Source organism: Leuresthes tenuis, unplaced genomic scaffold (genome assembly GCF_036924035.1).
Source record: "Leuresthes tenuis unplaced genomic scaffold, fLeuTen1.0.hap1 SCAF_15, whole genome shotgun sequence".
Classification (NCBI taxonomy): domain Eukaryota; kingdom Metazoa; phylum Chordata; class Actinopteri; order Atheriniformes; family Atherinopsidae; genus Leuresthes; species Leuresthes tenuis.
In genome coordinates this window covers 26,848,027-26,869,625 of record NW_027325369.1, presented here as the reverse complement: position 1 = coordinate 26,869,625, position 21,599 = coordinate 26,848,027, and the positions used below count along the sequence as shown (strand labels likewise).

Here is a 21,599-nt window from a genome sequence, read left to right as displayed (position 1 = left end):
TGCACACGATTTCAATAAATCGTTGTATCTATTTATGTTTTTCTGGCAATACAAATGCAAAATAAAGGGAGGGGGGTTGTACCCTAAAATTACACGAATTGTTTGGATTCCTCCACATCATGCAAACGCAGTTGTTTTTAGTATTTTTGTATCAGAAACTGCAAGCCAGATTTTGATGTAAGGTCTTAAGGTCCGGTTTCCTCTCATAAAAAAAATAATAAATCATCCACCCCTCCCGTTCTCTGTGGGATGGGCGGTCACTGTTTCACTTGTCCCTATAAAGGAGGAATGGACCTGTTGCGCTTTAAGCGCATAGCAGCCACTCCGGAGAGCGGCGCTAACATGAATCCTAAAGATTTGCCGATTGCTGCATCGATAGATTTCAAAGAGCTTGGAGAAGAGTCCTCGGAGGGAGACACGGAGGATCTTGACAGCCTCAAGGCACTGACGGAGAAACTGAAGTTACAGACACGCCGACCATCCTATCTGGAGTGGCAGGAGCGGGTGCAGAGTCGCTCGTGGAAGGAAATAAATGCTGCAGACAGTCCGGACTCTGGTGGACAAGACGTTTCCATGCCTGCAGTTTTGAGAAACGAGAACTCAGAGCTGGTTGCGAGCAACTTCTGTGGCTTTGATACCATTGATGATGCTTTGGAGTTTCTAAGAAAAGAGCTGGTGAGTTGCTCCAGACCTTGCTTGTGATAACAATTTTATTGCGAATAGAATCAGAGTTGCAACCAGGGACAGCTTAACCCTTCAGTCTATCAAACCAGCATATAATTGAGTCCCTGGCCATTCATGCAAGTTAAATGCTCCTGTTTATATCTAGTCATCTCCACAGGTGTCAGTGTTGGCCATGAGTGCTTGGCTGAATTCAAGGATAACATGAGTGAGGACATGCAGTCCTTTCAGGCTAAACAAATAGTTTGTGAAACAATATGCTGCCTGTTTTCTCAGTCTCAGCCTGCAGCCCATACATTCCACATGCCAGTGATTGATAAGAAGATGACAAAGCAAATGAACCATCAAACGCACCCAGTCTATTTTCTGTTATCTGATCTCAGCTCACTTTCTCCTCATCTTCCACCTCCCCTCCCCACCCTCCAATCGCTGCTCTGTCTCCAGAGGGAGATGCAAGTCCAGGACAACCGTTTGGCTCGTCAGCTGATCCGTCTGCGTGTGGAGATCCACCGGCTGAAAGTGGAGCAGGTCTGTGACCGACACAAGGAGATGCTGGACGATGCGACGTATGAGCTGGAGGAGTGCGAGGAGGAGTCTGACCTGCTGTGTGACATCCCCATGAAGGCCGCATTTGCTCTGTCCACCCCTCTGAAACACCTGGGGCTGACCAAGATGAACATCAACTCCAGGCGTTTCTCTCTGTGCTAAAACCACAACCCATTCCTGCAATTGAGGATGTTTCCATCTCCTCCCCTGTGTTTGCATAGGCAGGTTTTTGTAGAGTTATTTCCTCTTCATCCAGGCGTTGTGGAGTCAGAGTGAGGAGTGGCTGCCAACAATTGCTACCAGGACTAAAAATGAAAATGACTTGATATGTTGGCGTGACATGAATGAGGAAGACTCTATGTGCACCTAGACATGTGGAGGAACACACCTTTCCTACTGTCAGAGCTTCCTGCTGAGTCTGAGCTGTTCTGCTGCCAACTGGTTATGTGCAGAATGAGTCATAAGATCTACATATAAATGTAATGTAGAGTTATTGTGTATACTATCTAAGAGGCTACATGGTTTTGTGATGAAAAGGTAAAGGTTCGTATAAGCCAAAGAATTAGAAATAGGAGAATAGGACTGAGAGATTGTTACAAAATGCTCATATCAGAACACAAAGCAGTGGCTTGGATAACTTCATGGCCCCAGCGCAAAAGTTCTCAGGTCACATGTTACTTAATAAGTCATTTCCCCCAACTGAAATGCAGTCATTGGAATCGAAAGTGCAAACAAGAATTAAAAAACAAAATAAATAATTTAACATCAAAGCATTTAAGGTCAAACTTTTTTTTCCTAAATTGATTACACGCAGCAGTAGACATGGTCTACTTGAGGTCCCTCATTCCTCAAGAGTTTGCAGGCAGTTCGCATGGTTGTGCGTGTTGTGATCAGATAAAGAAAAGGTTCAGCAAGTCTTTAAAGTCAACAGAATCCCTTAATGCAGCAACATGCTGGAGCTCTTAAAGCCTTTAGTATGTTCACAGGAAGCAGACCACACCTTTTTACTCCTCATCTTCATAAACCAAAAATATCTTTACAGCAGCACAGTCTGGGAGGCTGTTTTGTTTCCCAGCAGCATGTCCAGATGCAGCAGAGCACTGACTGTGTAAGAAAGGAAAGTGACCAAATGTGGACAGTAGCAGGCAAGTTAAACGATTTGTTTTATCGTTTAATAACAAGTTATACAAATGAATGAGGGATATTTTCCTCACAGATTTGGTTGTAGTTGTGTGTTAGATGTTTAAAACATATACTGATTTTGTAAAATCACAGTCTTTGTAAATTTTAAATCAAAACATTGTATAAATGTATCTACCTGGTGCATGAGTATCAAAGAAAAATGCCTGTAAAAATTTAAGTTTCTCTTTCTTGCACATAAACCAAAATTGGTAAAGTAACTCTTTTGATTTCTGTGTCAATTAGAAACTAGATCATTTAAGCATGTAGACATTCAGAGGTGTACAATCCTGAGATTTATATGACTTAAAAGTACACAGTGGGTTTGTTCTGTCGATCTGTCTGTGCAGTCTTGGGCAAAAATCCACACGTGCTCCACCAGATCCTTCCCCATCACCCACCCTCTATCCTAAAGCAACCCATGGACAATGGTGTCTTCTTTCTTTCTGCCAGACATTCGTGACCTGGTGAAACATCCAAACATAAGATCGGTGCCCTAGAGGGATGTGCAGAGCCATAGACATTGTTGGACATAATTTGTTAAACAAGAAACCAAATACACATCGGCAGAGTGTGACCACTGTGTGAAACGAGAGCACAGCTAGGGCTGCTGAAATGATCATCATATGGAATGCTACAGGACACATGACCTCATGTGTGACTTGAGACCTTAACAGCCAGAGACATAGAAGGGAATATCGTATGGAAAATGCAAAGAGGCTTAACTAGTGCACCTTGAAGCCTTTTTTTCCCTCAGCAAATACTTTTACAACAAAGCGCTGCAGACTTGTGTTTCACATGCCACTCAGCTTTGCCCAGCGGATACTTTCCCTTGACCTTTTTCTCTGTATCATACATACCGCATGTCAACAAAAGCACAGAAGCTGGCATTGCAGAGTAAATAAAGCATGAGCATCTATCAGTTTATCATGAAGCTAAACAAACTGACATGACGTATGTGAGTAAGTATTAGGGGCAAAACGAAAGCCACTCTCACAATCGCAAAAGAGGCCAGCACCTGCACTGTGAAGCAGGCAGTAGGAGGGTTGGAAAACTTTCTGCATATTGATAGCATCTCAGTTTGATTGCGTAACAGAATGTGATTTCCAACCACATTTGAATGTTGTGACAAGTGTGGAAAAGGAATATCCGTAAAGCCTCACAAGGCCTGGTGCATGTCCACCGAGGCGAGGACTTCTTCTGTGATTAGATTTTGCCCTCAGAAACGTATGTAAGCACCTTTTCTATTTGTTTGGCTCATTCAACATATCAAAATGTCAAAAAGCAAAACACCCTCACACATCCTCCTAAAATTTCACTCTCTAACGGAAAAAAAGAGTGGTTTCATTCTATGCTGTGGCACTCTTCTAAGTATGTATTTCTGTGCAGTCTCTTCGATGTTTGGACTGACTTCCTGCTAGTGCAAGCTCTGTAGCAGCAGCCGTTCACCACAAGACAAGAGATGCGGTCCGTAGCCAGAGGTGTCTGAAACGTAGAACACGGCAGCAAGGCCTCGAAGTGTGTTAACAATCTCAGAGACTTTGTTGCTCTTTTTGGGGCTGAATATGACTGTGGTGCGTGTGTTTTTTTTTTAACAAATTAAGCTAAAAATGAGGATAATATTTTATGGTCTGTGAGTGAGATGCTATTAAATAGATTTTAGATGAGAAAGTCAAGGTTGAAATCTATTTAAAAATGAACTGCTGGGAACAAACACAAAACACATGTTTGAACCTTGTTGGAATGTTTTATTGATATAAACACAGCACAGGAAACATAGATCAAAACAGTCTCTTGTGTGACATTATTCTCAATATGAGACATCAACGATAAAAATGATTACTTCTAATGGGAACCTGATGTGGTGTGAAATCCCTTTGTGCTAAATTTATTTTTGAATATTCAGGTACTACCACCTCAGCTGCAGACTGATGGTCTACCTCACCTTAAATGTCAGTGACTCCCACCATGTAGCGCTAAGCAACACAAAAATATACAAATGTAACCTCACCGGTGTCTCAGCCTACCGAGACCTCCTTTTTTAACTGTATTGGAACATTAACATCTTTGGGAAAGGTGCTGCCCTGACCCCTTTGCCATAGAGTCTATAACGTTCCCTTCTGCTCACACACAGCTGCACAGTAAGCACCTGTTCAAAGCCTGCAGAGCAACCCTCAACGTTTCAACGACAGGAAACTCTGGGTTGCTCTTCTACAACGTGCGTGTGTGTGTGTGGTTGACACCACCTCAACTCTCTTTGCTCTGTTAGTTATAATAAGAGACGCAGATGATGACATCTTCACACCGAAGCTTTGACAGTGAAAGAATAATCTCCTGCCAAACAACTCTTTAGAGGAAGTATAGGTTTAAGAAGGAATATCTTGATGGCGTCACCTGAATTCTGACAGTACTGGACGATTGTGGAGAAATTAAATTTTTGAAGAGGTGAGCATCAAACTTGTTCTTCTTTTAGCCTGAAAATTTAAGTTTGAAACTTAAATAACTGTAACACAAGGCTGAACATTTGAATTTCTCTGTCATTGGATTATAGCAAATACTCAGAGGGTGTGATTTGATTTTTTCCATGTAGAAAACTGGCATTAGGAGATGAAAAACAGCAGCACCTAAAGACTATGCCCGTAGCTGAAATCTATTCTTTTCTAATTTAAATAAAATCAAAACTCTAAAGTGTATGTGTTTATAAATTCAAACCTTTATTTTTAACAGTCTATCTATTATTGGAGCCATAGCAATTAACTTAAAGGGGGATTTTTCTATATGGAGATGTCTTTTTTGTTTGTGTCTTCCAATTCATCAGGCAATAAGTGAAGCAAGGTAAAATTCTTCATTCATTTTTTAAGACTTATTATGTACAGTGCTTTGCAAAAAATAACAATCAACAGTGTGTGTTTGAAAAGGCTTTCAGTTACTATGAGTAAAAATTTAGAGGATAACCCCTCAATGGAAAATGCTGACTTGTGTGACTCCCTGAGTGTAGGCCAGTAAGCGTAGGAGAGGAGATAATTCAAGAACTTCTTCATACCCTGGTGATCTTGCTGTGATTCAGTCTTGAGGTCTCTTTGCAGCAGTGGTGGGTTGTTAGTGCCGGGTCATGCTTCTCCAGATTTTTCTCACGGCTTTGAGCCTTTTGGATGGACGTCTGCTGCGATTAGCCCACTGACCCTTTTCCCAGTGGCCCAATGGGAGTTAAGTGAGCTCGAGAAAGCTGGTTCATATGGCGTACTGGTGTAAAACACAATACAGAACACGTGCAGATGATGGATTATACAAGATTAACATTGCTCTGGTTTTTTCAGATTCAAGTCTGGATGAAAATTAGAGCACTTGGAACCTGTGTGCAGCACTGAACTGTGCAGCAAAACTTTGGCTATCTGATTTATTTGTTTAGTCTGTGTATGTTTACATGCCACAGAAACAGGCATTACAGTCTTACTTTTGAGCCTCCATTTTGAGTCAAGGCCTTCAGTCACGCCCAACTAAAGCCGGAATTGTAACTTTTCTGTTGTCTGTATGTGTCTTCCTGTCAAGTCTTGACATTCAGCCATGAAAGACTTACGGTTTTTGACATGCATAAAACAAAACACAGAATATAAAGCTACTGTCCTGGATTTGTTTTGCTGTCAAAAAGAAAATCACTTCATCTGAGAATTTCTACCATTAAAAAGCAGTGCTAATCTCTCTCTGAACATATAATATCTATATGATAGCTTCTAAATGAACTTGCTCTTTAAAATTGCAGAAAAGATGGGCTGTGCCTGTAGTTCAGACTCGGACGAATGGATTGAGAACTTGGATGAATTCTGTGAACACTGCAACTGTCCCATACCTCCACAGTTATGCAACACAGTAAGTGCGTGTTTTAGATGTTCAGAATGAGCTTGTGCCAGTGTGCTGAAGTGTGCTTGTTTATAAGTGAGTGACATGAATGGCTTTTGGTTGTTTGCTTGCTGAGTGACCAATAGGAGAACATGCAAATGAGCAGTGGGGCACCAGCGACAAGGCGTGAACACTGAATGGGTTCCCACAATTCATTCAGTATTATGTAAAATCTGTAAACATCATAAAGTTCAATCTGCTCTTGGGTGCTTCATTTAAGCAGAATTTGATAACTTATGTAACTGTGAGGGAAGTTGTCTTTTGTGTGTGTAATTAAATGGGAGCGTAACCATTCCCTCAATGTTGTTTGTTTCCTCTCTGAAACTTAGATGTCCCATTAGATTAGAAATAAAGGAGAAAACCACCTGTGTGCTAGACACTGAGACGTTCTGTCAGGAGGAAAAACCAAACTGCCAACTATTTACTGTCAAAAACTGCGTATCAAACCAGAAATCTTTGATTTCTTACTGTGAATGTAAAATACGTCAGTCTGTTTCACTGCATAAATCTTTTACAGCTCTCCAGGAAAATGTGGGTCTCATTTAGTTTTTTTTGTCCTTCCAGTACACAGATCAGCTGATTCCATACCCATCACAGTATTCACCACCTACGTCACCTTTACCAGGTACATTTTCTGTTTTAAAAAAGAATCTACAGAAGAATTTGTCTTGAATATGTTTAAAATTACAAATGACATCAAACTGAATCATAAATTAATGGTGCCGAACAACATTGGGTGCAAGTTTTAATCAGGCGAATGCCACGATGAAAAAATTTTGAGGGGAAAAGTTAGTAAAAGTAAATTTAGAAATCTATTCAAGGTGAATGTATGAAGTAATGCTTTTAAAAGCAGTTTCCTGTTCTTTCAACATTCTACCAGTAAGTAAGTCTTCACATTTCGCAGTCTTGTCACACGTACAGTCATTCAGTTGAACATTTCCATTTCATAGTTTTCTCTCATAACATCTTCTGTTTTCCTCAGATTGTTAATTTTCCATGCAAATGTCCCTTTTTGTTTACATAAAAAATTAGATCGCCGTGTCTACACTGCTGCAGCACCGTACTGGAACACCACGTCGACCATTTTGATTGACTGTTGGATGGGTCTTTATCCAGGACCCATGTGTTCTTTGCAATTGAAAACAGAATATCAGCAAATCATTGTGTGCTAAAACTGATTAAATTTGTGAAGAAACACTTTAAAGTTCTATACTTGCCTTTGGGACCTCACATCTCACATGTTCCACGTCAGCTTCCTGTATATGCAACATAATATTTCCGTTTGGAGAACAAAAACTCAACTTTGTGAGCTGGAATTAATTTCTCTCTTTGGTCTCTCTTAGGAAACGAAATATGGCTACTTAAGTTATCAGTTACAACAACTAAATAAATCTCAAGGCACCAAAAACTCTTTAAAAAAAGTCTTCATCTTCATATATAAAGAAATCTTTCATTGAGTCAAATGAAAGATTCCCAGATTCGGAGGAGAAATATGACCCTTCTGTGGCCTATCATCAAAAATCAGCATCCATTACAAATTTCATGCTGCAGGCGTGTAAACAAAATGTCTGCTTTCTTCTTTCAGCTTCATCACCAGGTGTTTAGCAACAGCCATTAGTCAAAAAAACTTCAAGATAATTCAAAGATCCACACAAAACCTCTCTCTATTAATCATCATTTCTGTGATTGGAAATGCTCTAAATCTATCTCATCTAACTAAATCTAATAATCTCTCTCTTACAGACAACATCGGGGTGGCCATATACAGCTATGACCCCAAACATGAAGGCGACCTGGGTTTTGAGAAAGGAGACAAGCTCAAGATCATCAACAAGTGAGATGCTTATACGAACAAAAAGATGGCAAAAAGAAGCGGGTCTTTTTGGGTTGTTCTGGTGACATTGTAGTCCAAGTCAACCATAATGAACCACAACGTAAAGAACACATTTTTCATTTGTGTGAACATATGATCTCACCCGAGGTTTCCTGCATCTCTAACACGCCGACTACTGAATAAATACAAAACCAACAAAAAAAGAACAAAGTTGAGCAACATGTTCGCCCAACTTTAAAGAGGAAATCCAAACCTCTCTTTGGACGTTTAGCTGAATTAAATAAAGTTAGTTAACTGTATATCCAGTAAAACCTGCTGTATTTTTATGTGCAACTCTCAGGGGTTTGTGCGGCGAGGTGCGGATACGTATGCAACCTTGTGTCTATATGTGTTCAGCTTGTGTTGGTTTGCCTCTTCCTCTGACACGAACTTGTGCAGATTGTAAGGAAGAATTTCAGATCTTGAGAATCAAAAACACTTTTTGTTTTTTAAAGAAGCTGAAAAAAAAATTTCAAAGCAACATGTTGGAGTAAAATTTTTACAGTTTAATTTATAATCTTTTCATTTTAATTTTAAGTGTTTGTTTCTACGGTTTTATTGCTTCTGTTCACACAATTAAAAATAATAAGTCAGAATTGATCCCTACCTTAACTTAAACATAGTTTAAGCAACAATTTGACTATATCCATTTCATTTTAAAATCATGGTTTTCACATCAAATCTAACATTTAGTGTGAAGTTATTGTGTGTTTCTGTCTTAAACTAGAATAACTTAACAAACGGAATAGTCTGTTATGTAATCTTGAGAAGAGAATCGGATTTCCAGAAATCTCTAACAGGGTTTCAAACAAAGTACAGGTTACCGTACCATGAAGGACAATGCCGCCATGTCCTATTCACTATTTTTCTGAAACTTTTGGAGGTACTTGCAATTGAAAATGTGAGTTTTTGAGGCTAATTTTAACATAATCAAACAAAGTGTAAATTAAATAAATGTACTGTTTTACAATCAGGATATGTTTATTTGCTAAATAAATATTTGGGAAATACACAGGAGTTCCCCCCGATTTAGGAGTGAGACCACTACAGACATGAGATTGACATAGATATGCTTAATTTTGCTTAAATTTGATTAGATGAACCATTCCTTTGCTTCAATGGTTTAAAAAGGTGTACATATTGTTGTGAAGATTAAAAGGCCATACTAAACCTTACTCTTATTTCTATCTCTTATGCTGATATGCAACACATTTTTTTGTGGCCTATTCAGAGTAATAAAGCTAATTTAATTCGGTGATTGTTTATACTGACAGAACCTGTTTGCCTTCGGAAGCTAAATAAAACTATTCTGATTGTGAACCCATTGATTTTAAACCAGCCCAAGCTCCAGTGAGGTGTCACAGAAATGCAAACTAACCCGTGATATTTTTGCTTTATCTTCTGATACCCAGAGATGACACAGAGTGGTATTTGGCAGAGTCCCTCACCACAGGCCAGAGGGGCTACATCCCATACAACTTTATTGCTATGACCACAATGGAGACTGAAGCGTAAGTCACACAGGAAACATAATGTCAGGGCTCTCAATGCAGTCTCATCTCACACTATGCATGCTGTGTCCCTGAGGAAAGGGAAGTGGTTAGCTTAAAGTTTGAAGTATGTGTTTTTGCTGCAGGTGGTTTTTTAAGGACATTTCTAGAAATGATGCCATGAGGCTCCTCCTTGCTCCTGGGAATACTCAGGGCTCCTTCATGATTCGAGAGAGCGAGACTTCCAAAGGTGAAATTAACTTAATAATTGTCTTTCATCCTAAAATGACAAACTTACTAAATTATACAACTATGGACTGTTAAAGGGATATAAAATGCTCAAAGAATTTTGTTCTCTTATGCAACCTCAGATGAACAACAACACATGACATCAGTGTGTGAAACACTGATCTAAATATTAAAGCTCAGGACAGCACAATAAGAAAAAGACTGAACAATTATGTGTTGTGTGGAAGGGTTTCAAGGGAAAAATCTTCTTCTCTCTAAAAATAACATGGCAGCACAGCATAGGTCTGTAAAGTTATATCTGAACAAACCACAAGACTTCTGGAACAATGTCCTTTGGACAGACCAGACCAAAGTGGAGATGTTTGGTCTTAATGCACAGCAGCACGTTTGGAGGAAACCAAACACAGCATATCAGCACAAACACCTCATACCAGCTGTCAAGCACGGTGGTGGAGGGCTGATGATTTGAGCTTGTTCTGCAGTCACAGGACCTGGACACCTTCCAGTAATTTAGTCCACCATGAACTCCTCTGGATACCAAAGTATTCTAGAGTCATATGTGAGGCCATCTCTCTGACAGCTAAAGCTTGGCTGAAACTGGTTCATCAGCAGGACAAAGATCCCAAACAGAATGTCTGCAAAAGAAAACAATTAAGGTGTTGCAATAGTCCAATCAAAGTCCAGACCTCAGCCTAATTTAAATGCTGTGCTGGGACCCAAAGAGAGCTGTGCATAAACCAATGCTGCAAACCTCAGTGAACTGAAGCAATGCTGTGAAGACGAGTGGGTCAAACGTCTTCCTAAATGATACGAGAGACTGACAACATCATAGAGAAAACAATTACTTCACGTTATTGCTGCTAAAGATGGTTCTGCATGATTTTGAAGCATGTGGATGACTTCACTTTTCACACACTGCTTCTGCATTTTGGCTTAAATTCTGTAAAATAAGGAGTAACACAGTGTATTATTACATGTTGAATTTAAGGTTGTATTTACCCAATCTTAAGACCTGGCAAGAACTAGAATATTATTTTTCTTATTGTGTGTTGATATGTAAAACCTTAGCAATGAAAGAAGCTGTGCTTTTTCTTTTCACGTGACCGTATCTCTAAGTATGACTTGTGCCCTCTGCTTCCTTTAGTCCTGTTATTAGTTGAAGTGTTTCTAAAAGAAAATTCATTTCCCACAGGCCCCTTTCCTGTTTCTAGCTTGCTTCATTACTTTGATGTTCAGTTTTGCTTTCCTGTGGAAGTTGGAAATACCCATCTACTATTTTAAAGAAATGAGTGTTTCATCCGTTTCACCATTTGTGTTGAAGATGGAGCACAAACTGTCGAATTCACTTCAGGCGTGATTTCAATCAGTGTTTTTTAACCATGCCTGTGGATAGCTCTGAGTGGTAGTGTTTGTCATAGACTCACAGTGCGTGTTATAACTCTGAAACATGCCTAAGAATCTAAATTAACTTTCCACAATTTTCAAATGTCTAAACCTTATTTAGAGGAACTACTCATACCAGCCTAATTTTTTATATTTTAATGGCAACAAGGGGAAATTTGCAGACAAATAGCGAACAAACTGACCCCTTAACACCATTATAATTCCTGTTCACACCTCCCAAAGAATTATAGTAAAGTAGTCTATGCTAAGCTTTTAAACTTGATGGAAAATTGTCTGATTCTACTGTTCTGCTACAAAGCCCACAGTTTTAGGTATTAGAAATCTCTAGTCAAGACATTTTTCAACAAATCTTTCTGCTCCCCACTTTTCCTTGTACCCAGGGTCATATGCATTATCAATCAGGGACTTGGACCACAACACAGGTGAAGGAGTGAAGCACTACAAGATCCGCAACCTGGACGATGGTGGCTTCTACATCACAACCAAGATATCATTCAGCTCGCTGAAGGAGCTTGTGCAGCATTACTCACGTGCGTACGGCCTCTTGAAGGGGATGAATCAAAAGTTTTGATCGCTGTTAAGTCATCATCCGAAATATTTTATACTATGTATTTCTTTCTCTATCCTCCAGGTGAAGCAGATGGGTTGTGCACAAACCTGGTGAAGCCATGCCAGTCGAGGGCACCGCAGAAGCCCTGGTGGCAGGACGAGTGGGAGATTCCCCGTGAGTCCCTAAAGCTGGAGCGAAGGCTTGGAGCTGGACAGTTTGGGGAAGTCTGGATGGGTGAGTTGTTTTCCATTTGTAGGAGTTTAAACTTCCTCATTCAGAAGTTTTCTACATCCCATCTAAAAAACAGATATACTCAGCCTGGTTGCGGGCTTGCCGGTGAGCCTGCCAGAAGCCAGGGCTTTTCTGCAGCGTATGCAGAAGAGTTTCTTCAGTGCAGACTTAATTGTAGGTTTGTTTGAGCTGGTTAACGAAAGAATGATGTGTGGTATTAACCTTGATACATAATGTTGCTCAAACTACTTGAATGTAACTTTTCGATAAGCTTGTGGATCTGAGGAATTGTCGCCTAACAATATTCCCATAAATGTTGACTGTGATTGCAGAATATCAAGTGAAACAAAAGGGTTAAGAGATTTGATCACAAGGATATCAGTTAAGCCACAAACCCATTATCATTCAATTGAAGGGGTCATTTTCCTTCTATTTTCCATCCTCATTTGCCAGCACCATTTAACATCCAAAACAAACCACTGAACAAGCTAAAGCATTGCCGAGCATGGAACTTGTCCTCATTTCACTGCCACATTTAGATTTGTAGTATTGTCTTGAATATAGTCTGGGCCCTGTGTTTGTTTCTCTGTCCTCATCCAAACATTGGTTCAGTGACATAGTTGAGTAATGGGAGTGACTTTCACAGAGTATGAAATGTTTACTTAGTGAACACGGAAATATCTGTGTGATGGCCATCCTTTCTTTCAAGAAGATTGTCATTGCAGATAAAAGAGACAGAAGAATGCTTTGAATAATAGATCAAATTTTCTCCCCCGCATTGCTATGCTTCACACAAGATGTGAGATGTTGGTGCTCTAAACAGAGGGCAGATAAAACTTGTTTGTTGGGACTTTAGTTGGATCCTGTTTGCATTTGAGTCATGCAAAGCTATTTTGTAGTGCTGCATGCATTTGATTACCGCTCCAGACAAAAGCACTGTGTTTATACTTTATACTCATACTAACATGATGAGATAAAGCGTTTATTTTTACATTAATCCATGTAAAACAAACTAAATATATTCATATTATCACTATGCATATTTGGGGGTTAGTGACTGAAATTACCATTAGATTTATCAACATCTACAGGAGATAAATGATTATTTGGGGGTTTTTGTAGCACAAGAATTATGCTACACATGGTCTCCAGAGGATGAATTAGTGACTTTAAGTATCTTCTTACATTCACTCCAAATTGTCATCTAATACTATAAAATATCTCAACTGACCAGATGGCTAGGAGGAAATATATTACACATACTGATGATTCCCAAACAAATCTTACTGACATTGCTAACTTTTCTACAGGTGATTTGATAAGTTATGATATATTCTTTTCAAGGAGGATCATTTGCAATTTCCAGTTTGTCCAGTTTGTTTGCTAAGGTTCACCTGCTGCAGCTGTGTTGATTTGCATTTGTAACTTTTTAAAGTCCCCAAGAAATCAAAATTTCATGTTTATATGTTTTTATGTCTCGCACAAAATGTCATCTATACAGCAGTAGTTTGTGCTACGGGGACAAAAATAAGTGCTATGGGTGTTCTTGATAGCTTTTTAGAGTTAGTCATTTCTCGGAAAAATACTTTAAAATACTAATAAGGACTGGATAGTGTAGTGGTATTATTGCCACTACACTATTTATTGTGTGGGAGCCCTGGGATCACACCCCTTGCATGAAAGATACTACCTGCGGTAGGGGTCCTTAGACCACAGGGGTCCTTCATGCCTACCTCTAAGTCATTTTGGATAAAGGTGTCTGCCAAATACATTAACATAAACATAATTTGTCCTGTGCTCAGGGGTGTATACTAGTATTACTTTCAACTGAATGCTCTTTTTGAATCTCAAATTTAAGCAAAGCTCATGCAGACTGAAGTTGACCTATCAGAGCAGATTTGACTTTTTTATGTATTTAATGTCTGTGTATAAGCGTGTGCGTAAACCGCTAAGCAGCACATCGTTCGATACAACAAAGCATCAATCATTGTGCCAACATATGTAAGAAAAGATCAAAGCCTTTATGTGTAATCTGGCCATGATTTTAAAAAAGGCTTTTTGTTTCATATTAATCCAAAGTTTGCTAAGGTTTCACACAACTGTAACCAAAGCAAATTACATTAAATATCCACAAAATGACATTTAGACGCTTGTATGTAGATACACCCGATTCAGCCCAGTGTCGTGGAAAAATGTGACAGATGGAAAATTTTATAAAGAAATTGCTATAAATATACAAATTGCTACAAATTCAGCACTTTTTAAAAAAGAAACCAAACATCATTTTTAAACTGTATATCTAACCAGGAAGTTTTTTTTGTATCTTCACCACGTTTTTTGCGGTAAGAACGGGACTTGTCACCATTGTAAGCTAGAAAAAGGGGATAGCTAGCATGCAATAGATGTTGTGAGAAGGGCTACAATTTCCTGAAGACAAGCTATTGTGTTTTCCTTTCATAACCAAATTATTTCTAAATCTTTATAGCTTATTAAACACAATGAGCCAAAATATTACTAAAGACAAAGTAAGAGTGAACAGCATTGAAAGACATAAGTAAACAGAGTAAATTAGGAAGAACTCCACTAAAGGCAAACTCGAGCTACCTGGCTGATAGATATGATCTTTTTTTTTTTGCCTGGTAAAACTGGCAAACAGCTTTTTGTGACAGTTTCACAATATGCCTCAAGACTCAACTCCTACATAAACATAAGAGGTTTTAATTTTCTCATGACTGTGCCTATGGAAGTATGCCCACTGGCGAGTTTGTGGGTGCCTAGCTGTGTTTTAAACAACAGCCTGTAATGTCTAATTGTCTATTTTCAGGTGTCCACAACAATGACAGAAAAGTGGCAATTAAGAATCTGAAGATAGGCACAATGTCAGTGGAAGCCTTCCTAGCAGAGGCCAACATGATGAAGAACCTGCAGCACCCTCGCCTCGTCCGCCTCTTTGCTGTGGTTACGCAGGAACCAATCTATATTGTCACTGAGTACATGGAAAATGGTAGGTGGATTTATTGTAACCTGTGTCATTTAATAGATTAATTACACTCAAACATTAAGAGAGAATTCTTCATTTCTCTTGAAGCTTCAATGAAGAAAAAATACTCTGTCTTAACTCATTTTTCATTTGAAGATCAGTTAAAGAATATCCTTGTGTAATTGTAGCAGCTTTCAGATAAGTTTGGACAATTAAAATATGTCCAAGCCTGTCTGAGATCAATTCCTTAATCTCCTGCCTGGTTACAGAAAAGACAGAAAAGTGTTGTGAGACTGAGCTCTGACAACGGCGTCATGTTCGCACAGGGTCATAGATGTTCAGGATTAAACACGTTGATCCGTTATCAGACACACTGGGTGGGACTGTGAGCTTGAACAAAAGCTTGGGTTGCACCATGTGTTTGATCCTTTAATGAGTCATGATGTTTTCACATGAATGCTTCTCTCCAGTGATTCTGTTGAATATCTTTTGATCACACATACATCCATAGCTTTGTTTCTATTTATTCGTGTTTGTTTTATGACATCAGAATTGCATAACTGAGCCTACAAAACGTGTAATCATCACTTGTGATTGGACATGAATGCAGCTGTATGTGTAAACCTAAATAAGGTAGCTACAGTAACTCATGAGCCCTGACTCAAAAGCACGCTGAAGTGGCCTCGCCGCTGATATGCTATTTTCAGCCTCTCCTCATCACCCCCCATGTATTTACAGCCATGTGTTAAAATGTTTCAAAGCAAACATGAACTTTCACATTTTTTCCGGGCCCCTCCAGACAGGTTACTGGTGTTTGCACGCCGAGTGGAAGTCTCTTCTGGCTAGTGGGAGATGAAGGGTGTTAAAATGGAAGAGGGTGAATCACTCTTATTGTTCAAAGAGTCCCCTGATGATGCCTGGCTATTTTCCAGAGTCTGCTTTACACACATGCACAGACACATATTCACAATGTTGGCACATGCAGCTGTAAACAAACCCACTGTAGCTTTTACAGTGGCAGTTTGTTCAGCATCTGGATATTCCTCTTTTTTCTGCTCTTCTTACATAACATAATCCATTTAAATTACAGTAAACTATAATCAGTAATAAAATGGAGTTGCAGCAACAGCAGCAAACTGCTTTTGATAGCTTAATCTACACGTTCAATAAAGGTTTATTACACCCAAAAGCCGCACAGAGATGATAGTGACCCTGTATCTGTTTCAGTTTAACCTCTAAAGTGTTTGAAATTGTTTTTCACTGTGAGCAAAAATACCAAAATGTACTGAGAGATGCTGTCACAAACACAACAACAGCCTTACAGCCGAGGTGAAAGGGGTGTCTTTGTGTTATCGTCTGTAAGAGTCTTGTAAACCGTCAGCAGTGGTTCTACATGAGGCTGTCTCTTTGTCTGGGATCCATGTGTGGACAGGACAATTGTTGCCTCTGTTGTCAGGAGAAAGGATGGCTAGGAGTTCCCATCTTTTTACAGTTTGTCCCTTTTTTTTATATTATCGAAGACAACAAAAGGGGGAAAATAACAGGCGTGTCACCTCGGCTTCCCTTTGTGACCTTGACAAAAAGCGTTACTCTGGCTCTTGGACTTCAAAAGCAGTTCTCTGGATTTAAGCAGGGGAGCAAACGCCTCATCTTTCCTGGCACAGTCTTTCCTCTGAAAGCATTTCCTTTAGTTTGACTTGGTTGGCCGGTGTGCAGACATATTGTTCATTGCTAATCAAACCCAACACAAAGTTAACTGTCAGAGAGTAAGCATCGGTTTGACCGATGTTCTGTGTACTTCCTGACAGTGTTATGGTCACTGATTTGAGCTCCTATTCTTCTAGTTCAGTTTATTTTTGTCTGCGGGGAATAAAGAAGATGGAAACTTGATTTGTCTTCAAAACAAAGCATGATGTTTCTATAGCTTTATTATAATTGTAAAAAGATTTTTTTTTGTAAAAAGGCAAGTTATCTGAACTGTTTGAAATGCAAGGGCAGTTTGGAATACCTTCAGAAGTGAATTCATGTGACCCAATTTTGCATAAGAGAATATAATTCATATAATAATGGACTTCTAACAACCAAAAAAATATATAAAAAATATAAAATCTGGTTATAAAATGTCTACTGTTCTTAGTTATTGCCCTCTTTTGAATTCAAATGAGGTCCTTAAACATTATAATTAAATTAGACTTATATGAAAACAGTGTTGACATGAACTGATTACCTAGTTCCTAAAAGTTGTACTGCTTGAAAAAGGACTGCCTATTTCCAAATTCTTTTAGGAGAGCTGAGATCACCAGAAATGCTCGACTCAGCTCAGTTCATCTCAGCATCATTCATATCGCACTTTTCAAATGCATGTGCAATCCAAAGTGCTTTACAGAGCAAAATCATCAAAGGAAACGAGCGTGAAAAAATAAAAATAATAAAATAATTATGCAAAAGATAGAGTATTTTAAAACAAGTAGTCCATAAAGAAATAAGGTAATTAATAGAAACTTCTTTCAAATGAGCATGTTAACCTTCTCAAAATGATGTTGACCGTTCTCCAAAAACATAAACATAACAAGGCTACCAGGAAGTCCCCAAAAGGTTTTGGCATATTTTTTTTCAACAGTTTAAAAAGTTTCACTGTCGTAAAACGCCTCCTGGATGTGGTGCTATGGAGATACTAAATGAGAAGTCTGCAAAAGTTTGGGTGACTGTGGGGGAAAAAGATACAAGAAAAAACCCAAAACAACATGTGGAATATCAAACCAGCTTCAAGCTGATTTGGATCGACATGGAGTCATGGTTTCAGCTCAAACCACAAACCAAGTATGAATTTATGAGTCAACACCAAAGAAGATGCCACGATCCAACGAGTTGCAGGAATAGTGAAACCAGAGGACTACCCTGGCCTTTTAGAGTAAAAATGTGGCACCTAGAGTCAGAAAAGTAGGGGAAAAGAATACACATCCTGTAGCACAGGAAGGTGGTTAAAAAAAAAAGATGGACTTTTAAAGGGGTCAACAATTAGACTTGACCTGATTCCCTTTGAAGAGAGCTGAAATCTACCACTGCAAAAGAGATTAAAAACACAGAAATCCTCTAGATGCTGGAAATGTTGCAAAGAAAGACGAGACAGTCATTGCACATTTTGCCAAAAGTATTTGACTATACAAAATTGGTTTGTCTGAATTTATCTATGAAGATGTTGCTAATTATGTAATTCTGACAATATGCATCTGTGATACTCTAATGTAGCGTAACATTTTCATTATATCAATAGAAGCATGAATCAATGCTTTAACTTGAATGTACTTTCCACAGGTAGCCTGGTGGATTACCTAAAAACCCCAGAGGGAGGCAGTTTGTCCATCAACACGCTGATAGACATGGCGTCTCAGGCAAGACATTTCTTTTTATCTTAAAATCTGTCCTCCAACAGCACTTTCACTCATTTTACTTGAATCGTCTTTCATTTATTTTTTTCACTTATTTTCTCTCGGGTTGATTCATGCAGGCAAGAAACTGGCAAGTGTTATGATGAGGCTTACATTCAACACTAATCTTGTAACAAGTACAGACATGGGTGTGTATGTGCGCAGGAGTGCATGTGCGTTTTGATTAATACTGGTCTAGACACTCTGGCACATATAAAACCGTGTCCTTTACAACAAACAGGGATTAAGTGAGGGCAAACTCTTGTTTTTCTTTTATTTATGACTCATTAGTTTTTATTTTCTCACAAAGGTGGTTAAAATCTGGCAATCATGTTACGACAACCCTGAAACTAAATATATGATGCAGATTCATTTATCTGAATCTCATTAAATATCTTTTGTGAGCATATAGTCATGCATTTTATTACAGGTTATGAATCTATTTATGTCAAACTCCTCATTTGATCAGTTAAATTGGATGGTTCAAAAGGGAGGCTTAAGATAGAATAGATTTAAGTTGATAGTATCGCAACTTTAGCTAAAAGCCTGAGAACAGGATGTGTGCCGTGGCAGTGCTGGTAGGCCCTAACTGTATTAATGCTTAGCTAAGCTAACTGCTGGCTTCACAGAGATTTGGAAGTGAATTTTTGGAAACAATCTTCTTTACGCATTATTATTTTTCAGAAATTTCAAATCAGGCTCACATCAACATCTTAAAATGTTACTTGTCAGTAAAAAAAAAACTTGTTGTATTGTGGATGTGGGAATGACAAAATAAACCACAGTAAGCCAGACCGAAGTTTCAAAGTCTAACACGATGAAAGATTCTTCATCTGCAGTCGATAAATTCTCAGACGCATTAGAGGTCGGTGCATCGCAGTTAGCTTTGTGCAGAGCTATGCGGTAAACGTTTCACAGAAATCAATCTTCCAAGCCACTTTTCTTGCACAGAGAGCATTTATGGTAAAAGTAACAATAACCATCATGTGTTTCATGAAATTAATTATCTTACTTCTGCCACAGTGTTGTAATTATTATTCATCCAAAACTGTAATATGTATATTTGCACATGTACGTATTAAGAGGATCTTGAGACTTTCATCACATAATTCACAGGTTTGGTGTGGCTCATTAAATATAGATACACACGTACATCTCAAGTTTCTGACAAAACCACCTTAGACAATGGCACCTATGTGAGAGATTCTCACACCCTAAAGATGCACCTGCTTCAACAAAACTTAAGTTTGAAGGTTAGATGCTCAGAAATAAATTACACAGATGCTCAGAAATTGTGGGTGGGTGGGGAATTCTGTAGAAATCATCAGCATTTTGTCCATTCAGACACACTAATTTCTTCCTTTATTAGGTGTACCGTCAAACTTCTAAGGTTTACTGCTGAAATGAGTCACGTAGTACTTGATCGAAACAAAAACAGTCACTGGAATAATCAGCAGGTCTGTGGTAAGGCAAAGGCAGGAAGAAAGTTTTTGGTGTCACAAGGTGGTGCTCGTGTTTTGTAAGCACAGCTGTGCACCTGGGTGGAGTGCCTAAGTGTAGAACAGAGTTAAAAGGTGCAAGGAACTGACCTGGGGAAGTGGTAAACTCTCTGGTTTGGGGTTTTTTGGTTAAAAAAACACACAAATATATCTATATATATATATATATGTATTTATGCAGAGGTAGAACGCACAGTCCGTCGCAGTCCCTCCTGCTTGAACACACATTAAGTTTGATGGCATGTTTGATAATGTGCTGTCCCCTGCAGGTGGCTGATGGCATGGCCTTTATTGAGCAGAGAAATTACATTCACCGTGACCTGCGAGCTGCCAATATTCTGGTTTCTCATGAGCTCATCTGTAAGGTTGCTGACTTTGGACTGGCAAGACTCATCGAGGACAACGAATATACGGCCAGAGAGGGTAACAAGGCCTTCCCTAACAACCCATATCATATCTTCAGCACTAACCAAACAAGCTTTTTAATCGAAAATACATCTAACAGCTCCCCCAAGTGTTCATGTCTTTTCTTAAGGCTGCTTTTTTGTTCATAGGTGCAAAGTTTCCGATTAAATGGACTGCACCGGAGGCTATCAACTATGGCACCTTCTCCATAAAATCAGATGTGTGGTCATTCGGGATCCTCCTCACAGAAATAGTGACGTATGGGCGCATTCCTTACCCTGGTAAGTACTAATTCATTGTGCTTATTCTGGTCCATCACAAGTATAGATTCATGTCACCAAATTATTTGACTTTGATTATAATTCTGATATTATTTCACCTCTTGTGCAGGTATGTCCAACCCTGAAGTAATCCAGAATCTGGAGCGGAGCTACAGAATGCCGAAGCCAGACAACTGCCCTGATGGGCTTTATAACATCATGTGTCACTGCTGGAGGGAGACACCAGATGACAGACCCACATTCGAGTACCTAAGGAGTGTTCTGGAGGATTTCTTCACTGCCACAGAGAGGCAATACCAGGAGTAGCTGCAGTGGCGCAAAGAGACACAGAGACTTACATTAAACATATTCAAACTAAAGACGAAACCAGATGCTGGATTTTGAATTACTTTCTGAAGAATTTAAGCCGTTCTACTGATAGGGTACAAACTGATGATAAATAAGAGTACTGTTCTGCATCAAACTAATTCTGATAACATATGCTACACCATTCACCATTGGAAATATGAGCATGAAGCAGAAAGACAGACGGAGGAGAGCAGTCACCATGCTGCTTGGAAAAACTGTGGACTATCTGATGTAGCTGAACAAGTTGCTGTTCTCCTGGTGCCCTTTTGGCTTGTAAATACCATTACTTGCTTCAGCTGTGTTTTACCTCTGCAGTCTAATAACTGTTTTAGTTCCAGTAAAAAGAAAAAAGAAAGAAAAAAAAGCTTTACATTGATGTTGTTATTGTCACAATACATCCAGGAGAAGCCACACCATATAAATAAACTAGAATCCAACAGAATATTTCTGATTTTATGTTGCAATATATATCAAATCCAAAGAGGTTTATTTCTGTTTTTTTTCTTTTCTTTTAAAGAATCACTGAGTGACACAAGTAGTGTATGGAACAATTTTGAG

General features: G+C 39.0%; 2 protein-coding genes across 2 annotated transcripts; both read left to right on the top strand.

Annotated features, from left to right (window-relative positions):
- Positions 1-295: 295 nt before the first annotated feature.
- fam167b (family with sequence similarity 167 member B) lies at positions 296-2,598 on the top strand. The gene is made up of 2 exons (XM_072365573.1): positions 296-675; positions 1,126-2,598. The coding sequence occupies exons 1-2, from the start codon at positions 343-345 to the stop codon at positions 1,387-1,389; spliced, it is 597 nt and encodes a 198-aa protein (XP_072221674.1). The 5' UTR covers positions 296-342; the 3' UTR covers positions 1,390-2,598.
- A 2,066-nt stretch (positions 2,599-4,664) lies between these two features.
- Positions 4,665-21,405, top strand: lck (LCK proto-oncogene, Src family tyrosine kinase). Its single transcript, XM_072365092.1, has 13 exons — positions 4,665-4,851; positions 6,167-6,273; positions 6,868-6,928; positions 8,047-8,137; positions 9,589-9,687; positions 9,813-9,916; positions 11,700-11,849; positions 11,951-12,103; positions 14,925-15,108; positions 18,400-18,472; positions 20,277-20,430; positions 20,562-20,693; positions 20,803-21,405. The coding sequence occupies exons 2-13, from the start codon at positions 6,172-6,174 to the stop codon at positions 20,997-20,999; spliced, it is 1,500 nt and encodes a 499-aa protein (XP_072221193.1). The 5' UTR covers positions 4,665-4,851; positions 6,167-6,171; the 3' UTR covers positions 21,000-21,405.
- The last annotated feature ends 194 nt before the right edge of the window (positions 21,406-21,599 follow it).